General features: G+C 41.9%; 1 protein-coding gene across 1 annotated transcript; it reads left to right on the forward strand.

Moving 5' to 3' along the window:
* Positions 1–3,099: 3,099 nt before the first annotated feature.
* On the forward strand, positions 3,100–5,109 carry LOC111072334 (tryptophan 2,3-dioxygenase). The gene is made up of 6 exons (XM_022364112.2): positions 3,100–3,209; positions 3,305–3,465; positions 3,575–3,708; positions 4,092–4,701; positions 4,765–4,858; positions 4,927–5,109. Exons 1-6 carry the CDS (start codon positions 3,184–3,186, stop codon positions 5,042–5,044), a joined length of 1,143 nt encoding a protein of 380 aa, XP_022219804.1. The 5' UTR covers positions 3,100–3,183; the 3' UTR covers positions 5,045–5,109.
* Positions 5,110–7,243: the final 2,134 nt, after the last annotated feature.

Here is a 7,243-nt window from a genome sequence, read left to right on the forward strand (position 1 = left end):
TTTTTCTGATAGATTTCCGGATTTAACAATTTTTGTAGTACTTTATTATTTTTTTATTGTGTCATTTTTTTTTAAAGAATTTTTAAAATATGGTATTTTTTTCATGGTTTTTTCCAGAGGTAGTGCTTCTATTTTTCACATAACTTAAGTGTCTTATATCTGGTTGCATAAAACTTTGCAATTCTGAAAATCTGACAAATGCAGCTTAAAATCCGACTCAGACACTTTGTATCTGCAGCTTAATGCCTGGAAGATATTAAGCTTTAAAATTCAAATTTCATCATTTTTTGCGGTAATTTTTTTCTCGAAATTTTTACTTAAAAAACTTGGGAAAAGTAGGAAAAAAAATTATTCTTGGCCAACATTTTTAGTTTTAGATAGAAGCATTAATTAGGCGTCGTTTAAGGTATTGTTCATTAAAATCTATGGATAAACGGTGGAGCAAAAATTCGTTAACCAAACCTCAAAAGTGAAAAAATGCAACCAGATATAAGATGCTTAAGTTATGTGAAAAATAGAAGCACTACCTCTGAAAAAAAACAACATTAAAAAAATACAAGATTTTAAAAAATTCTTTAAAAAAAACTACACCATAAAAAAAAACCATAATTCGCTAAAAAATTTTAAACCCCGAAATCTATAAGAAAAAGCCATTTTGTGCCACAGCCTTATTATCATGTTGACTAGTGTAGTCAATGTTATGACCAATATCTTTCCCAATGTAATGGGGACTAATTTCCATAATGAGCCCAAAAAACTCTTTTCGTTCCCCAACTCAAAACGAAAGTCTTAAGCGTGTCCGCCTTCCCTTTATTTACGGGATAACACAGAAACGTCTGCTCAAGGTATTGCAAATTAATTTGCCACCTTCTTCAATCGACGCACAGTGGGGCCTCAGAGCCAAAGAGGTGGCAGAAGTGACGATTTTTAAGAGCGCTTTGGCTAAAATGAATAATGAATCATCTGACAGAGAATTTTCCAGATCTTTAAAAAATTTAGTTTTCAAAATAAAGTTAGTTTAGGAGAAAGTGTGCAAAAATTTGTTTAAACTTTATTTACTTATTAATTTAGCAAGCTGAAATAGCCAAAGGCTCAGAGAAGAGGCGTAGCCGAAAACAGAACTGAAACCCCGCGCGCTCCCTCTGTCTATGAGGCGTAGGTAGCGTTAAAGCCTAACAGTGGCTCGTTTTCTCAAAACACGTTGAAATATTAATAACTTTTTAACCCGGCTAGGTACTTATATGTTTTTAATTTAATACATATATTTTCAATACTTAAAATAAATTTTTAAAAGAAAATTAAGGTGGGCGTGTCACTGGAAGGGGCGTAATTAACGGTCAAACTCGAACTTTCATTTTTTTACCCTTAAAACCATCATAAACGGGAAGGAACGCGTAAGTCGCTTCTGAGGACGCGACTCTACTCTTATACCCGTACTCAGTCAGTATATAAATATGTGAGCTTATGTCTTATGTAGAATTTCAAAATATGTTACATTTTTTTTTGCTACATCAGTTATCTAAGTCTACAATGTCGATTCCACATCTAAAATGTAGATTATACATACAAAATGTAGATTCTACATCTTCTCATTGCAATCCGTTCTGATCCAGATTCGGCAGATAGATATGGTAGATATGGTCACGTACAGACGGACAGACGTACGGACAGACATGTCTATATCGACTCGGCTTTTGATGCTGATCAAGAACATATGGGCAGTTCCGCCAAAAGGTCCACCAGGCCAAAAATCATAAAAAGTCAATAAAAACCGATTTCTATATAATTTTTTCCGGATATTTTTTTCTAAATTTATTGAAAGGTAACTAATTTACTTTATTGACATATAATTTCATTAAATGTCATCCTTAAACCTATGAAAATAAGCAAAAGTTCACGTTTTTGGTATTTTCTGGTATTTTTATAGACATGTTTTCTTTTACTATTATCTCCTAGGAAGAAGATGATTCTTGATAAAAGTTTCTCCTTAAAGTCTTTCTAATATATTAAACTACCTTAAACCATTATCAGAACGTTGGTCGAACCTTGGCTAACAGTATATTTTTGGGCTTTTATAATCGCGGAATTTGGTAACGTCACGCCAGTAACGTTCGCCAGATGCCTCCGCGGATTTTTAACAAAAAAAGAGGAAAAGTTTTTACATTTAATAAGTTTGAAAATTAACTCTCAATACTTCATTTATTAGCACAAAAAATGTTATACAGATAGCCCTATCCAATTCGCAGAGTTTTGCCATTTTGTACCCCAACCTCGAAAACCACTTTTGTTTTATGTAACGCACTTTTAGGACATACTTTGGCTTATATCTTAAAAACCGTACGCTCGATTATTGCCATTTTTCTGGACATTTTTCCAACATTTTGTCGTACGAATGTAACGTAACGCCGGATAGGAACTGACCATATGTATATTCTTTATGGGGTCGGAAACATTTCCTTCTCTGCGTTACACATATCCAATTTTACCACAAATAAAAAATACGCCTTAACTCTTTCTTGAATACGGGTATAAAAAGTGAACTTTTGCCTATTTTAATAGGTTTTGTACATTAAAGTATATGGAATTATATGCCAATCGGCTAAATCAGTTAACTTTCATTCAATCTAGAAATTAATGCTGGTACAAAAGTACATAGGGATGTACATGAAAATCACTTCGATATTTTGTCGGAAATGCCAATATGTATGTACATACATACGTATGTACGCACCTATGTATAGTTGGTGTTGGGGTTAGTGATTGTGGAAAAGCAATTTAGAGCTGTCTTCGTTGTGTTGCAAACTTGAGGTTTGAAAAGTTTTACGAGTAACGAAAAATGTTATTGTGTATTTTTTGTTGAAATAAATCAATAACGGATCGGTACAAGAATCGAAAGGCAAACTACGCGCATCAAGTGAGGGCTGCACTTTCACCTCCAGCACCTGATAATCAACTCAACACAATTGCTGGACGGGCACTCTTGGCGAAGCGATGATCTGCTACTCAGCTGAGCGACAGATCAGCGACTGTGCAATCAAATGGAACTGGGCGATCGCTGCTGCTGCTGTTGCTGCTGCTCTTTTCTTGCTCTTGTTATCGCCTCGCCTCGCCTCGGTCTGGGCTTGGTTTAGTCTGTCAGAGTACGCCACCCGACTTGTTTTGAACTGCGGTACTATAATTATAATGAGCTGTCCCTATGCAGGAAACGGGTAAACTACGCCCTGGGTCGAGACCACGTGCAGACTTATCACTGATTGGCGTGGCGTGGCGTGGCGTTGCGTTGCGTTGCGTGGTTTCCTTACAGAAACGACCACGACGACGCAGCGGTACCGCTGTCCACAGAGGTGGGCAAGATCTACGGCGAGTACCTGATGCTCGACAAGCTGCTGGATGCCCAGTGCATGCTCTCCACGGAGGACAAGAGACCGGTCCACGACGAGCATCTGTTTATCATCACGCATCAGGGTAAAGCATCACAATCCAGTCCAGTCCAATCCAATCCAATCCAATCCAATCAGGTAGACACTAACCCTAACACCACCCCCACAATTATTTCTTTCTCTTCTCTGGCCAGCATACGAACTGTGGTTCAAGCAGATTATCTTCGAGTTCGACTCCATTCGCGACATGCTCGACGCGGAGGTCATCGATGAGACCAAAACCCTGGAGATCGTGAAGCGACTTAATAGGGTTGTCCTCATACTGAAAGTAAGACACTTGCGCAGGAGCCGTATATGGCATATACATACGTATATGTGCATACATATGTGTATGTATACCATGTACATACTTCATACTCAGTCCAGTCCAGTCCCCAGTCCAGTCCAGTCCCCAGTCCAGTACAAAATATGACTTAACTGTCCTTTTTGCGCAGCTTTTTAGGTACCTATCACTGAATCTCGATTACTAAATCCAACTCAAACCAAGAAATTATCTTAAAGCTGATTACCTAAAAACTGCGCCAAAACGAATGAGCGAATTCATTGACCGTAGGTGATAGAGTAGCCCCAATCCCGCTTGCTTAAAAACAAAAACAAAAACAAAAGACTATTTCCCCAACAATTACGCACCTTATAAATTCTATTAAAAAGCTGCTAGTGGACCAGGTGCCCATATTGGAAACCATGACGCCCCTGGACTTTATGGACTTTCGGAAGTATCTAGCGCCGGCTTCGGGCTTCCAGTCGCTTCAGTTCCGGCTGATCGAGAACAAGCTCGGCGTACTTACCGAGCAGCGTGTGAGGTACAATCAGAAGTACTCGGATGTGTTCGGGGGCGACGAGCAGGCTCTGACCGCCATCAGGAGCTCCGAGCACGAGCCCTCGCTACTCGAGCTGGTTCAGCGATGGCTGGAGCGGACGCCCGGTCTAGAAGAGAGCGGCTTCAATTTCTGGAAGAAGTTCCAGCAGAGCGTCGACCAGTTCCTGGCCGCCCAGGTGCAGAGCGCCATGGAGGAGCCGGTGGAGCGAGCCAAGAACTATCGCCTGATGGACATTGAGAAGAGGCGCGAGGTTTACCACTCCATCTTCGACCCGGCCGTGCACGAGGCCCTCGTCAAGCGCGGCGATCGCCGCTTCAGCCACCGGGCTCTCCAGGGAGCCATCATGATCACCTTTTACCGCGACGAGCCGCGCTTCAGCCAGCCCCACCAGCTGCTAACCCTGCTCATGGACATCGACTCGCTGATCACCAAGTGGCGCTGTAAGTTGGTCTTGGCGTCGATACCGATAACTCTTTCTAAGCTGCTTTCTCCACTTGCCGCAGACAATCACGTGATCATGGTTCAACGCATGATTGGATCCCAGCAGCTGGGCACCGGTGGCTCATCCGGGTACCAATATCTTCGCTCCACTCTCAGGTAATGACCTGATCGGCGCAACGCTCATTCAACTCCATTGATCTATTTGTGTGTGTGTGTGTTTGCAGTGATCGGTACAAGGTGTTCCTGGATCTGTTCAACCTGTCTACGTTTCTGATACCTCGCGAGGCGATTCCCCCTCTGGATGAGTCCATACGCAAGAAACTCATCCACAAGAGTGTCTAACGGGGGACCAATCCATCCAAACAGACCCAAGCAAAATAAAGCTTTAAGCGCAGTTCTTCGCAATATGTTTGACCTTACCTGTGCCTTGTCTGACTTCCATTGGTGCTGGCTTACACTTTGTTGTGCTGTTGTTTGATGCCATTGATCTCAATGGGTTTCGCCTGCCTGAAAGTATGCTATCCCTGTCCCGCTTATCGATAAGGGGCAGACTGAGGCTGGACCTGCCATTTTGGACGAAGTGTCGAAATATCTCGGTTGATCGATAGCCAAAGGAACACCTAATCGCTCTACAAAGGAAGCGAAATGGAATATATACTCGTAGATCATATTAAAAGGCTGCTTCGAGCTATGGACAAGCAGCACTTGCCCTTGGAATTTTCAGCAATGGAATGGATATGTTATCTTGATCTCCAACTTATTCGACCCTGATTTTTGCCCAGGGAGTTTCTTTCTTGAGACTTGTCTTTCGTCGCTCCTATTAGCAGTACATGTCTATAGTCTAGTCTAGTCTATATGTATGTATGTACCCCGAGTATGTAGGGGCTCATCTAGAGGCGCATAAAAACACAACCTTTGCCAGTGGCCTTTCTGGAGCTGATAAGAAGGCCGATTCTTGTTTCTATTCCCGGTACGCAAAGATTACGAGTATCGGAGTATAGAGTATTAGATTCGACTGGACGTACATACATACATACATACATATGTATGTATGTACATATGCAACAGCCAGAAGAAAACGTTTCTTGAGCAGCATCAGTGGCTCCATAGCCGCCCAGTCGATATACATACATACATGCATATGTACATACATACATATGTATGTATGTAGCCATGTCCGTATTGTCCGTATATGTGCCATGTACATAGACAGAGACAGAGACAGGGCGACCGGCCAGCGGCAATTAATTCTTATTATTATTGTTGTGTTTGTGTAAGGAGTGGATTCGGGTCGACTGCGATAAGGCGGTACGGTACATAGAGAGGGAATCAAAGCTCCCAGCCATTATGCAAGCAATATTTAATTGGAACGCCACATTTGCGCAAATCAAATTCAATTTACACCACCCCTCCCCCTCGCCCGTGCATACCTTTCGGTGATGGTTAGTTTTGGACTATTTATGGCTCGTTTCTTCTCGGCAATTACAGAGGCTAGGCTGCCTCCTGATAATTACATTGTTCCCCACTCCCACCACAGATCAGTCCCACAGCCCGGCAGCACCGCACCCTGAATGTGCTATGCCTCGTACCACAACCTGAAATGGTAGTGCAGCTACGTGGCACTTGATGGAATCGTCCGAGTGGAATAGGATACTGTCCGTCGCCAGCGTTATCTAAATAGTTAATACTTAATGCCAGGGGTACACTCAACGTACACGAAAACAGTTATTGGATATTGGCCTTCAAAGCAAGCGAAATGGGTGCTACCCATGGAGTACATACTGCAATTACATATGTGTACATGCATAGGTGCATTATGTGTACATAGCTACATATCTACTCGTATATACATAATGTAAATAAATAAATAAACTATTAAATAACCGTTCCCTATTCACGTTTTGAGGATATTTTGATTATTAAAAATGAATTAATTGATCCATAATAATACATTTTTCGCTGAAAATTAAACCCAAAGGGGGATAATGAAGAGATTTGGTGGATATTATTGGTGGATGGATTACCATTAAGACTATCTGCTTGGTATGTTTAATGCTGATGGGCGACTATGTTAAGGGGATGACCGGGATCGGCTATTCCAATCTTTGGATTCTTGCTAAGTTTACACACACTTAAATATTGTCTTCAAAAACATGGATATTAATTGAATTGAATCGAATTGAATTGAATTTGTATCATTTGTTCGTACCGTAGATTTATTCACAGTCTAGCTTCGTGGATATACCGCACATAAAGTAGCTTTGACCACTTCGAGGGTAGTCACGCAACCGATATGACCCATCCGGATAGGCGGAGCGCAGCCCGCTAAATTCTACCGGCGCGACGATCGCGACGTCCGCGACGTCAGCTCATTAATAAAACCAGCTACAACGACAACGACAACGACAACGTTCGTAAAGATGAAGCCGATGCCGATGCCGATGCCAATTCCGTGCCCAAGTCCGATCCGAGTACGAGTACGAGTCTGTGTCTGTGTCTCGCCTCAGTTGCGCACTGAATCTGTGACTAGTCAGTCGCGTT

Source organism: Drosophila obscura, unplaced genomic scaffold (genome assembly GCF_018151105.1).
Source record: "Drosophila obscura isolate BZ-5 IFL unplaced genomic scaffold, ASM1815110v1 contig_75, whole genome shotgun sequence".
Lineage (NCBI taxonomy): Eukaryota > Metazoa > Arthropoda > Insecta > Diptera > Drosophilidae > Drosophila > Drosophila obscura.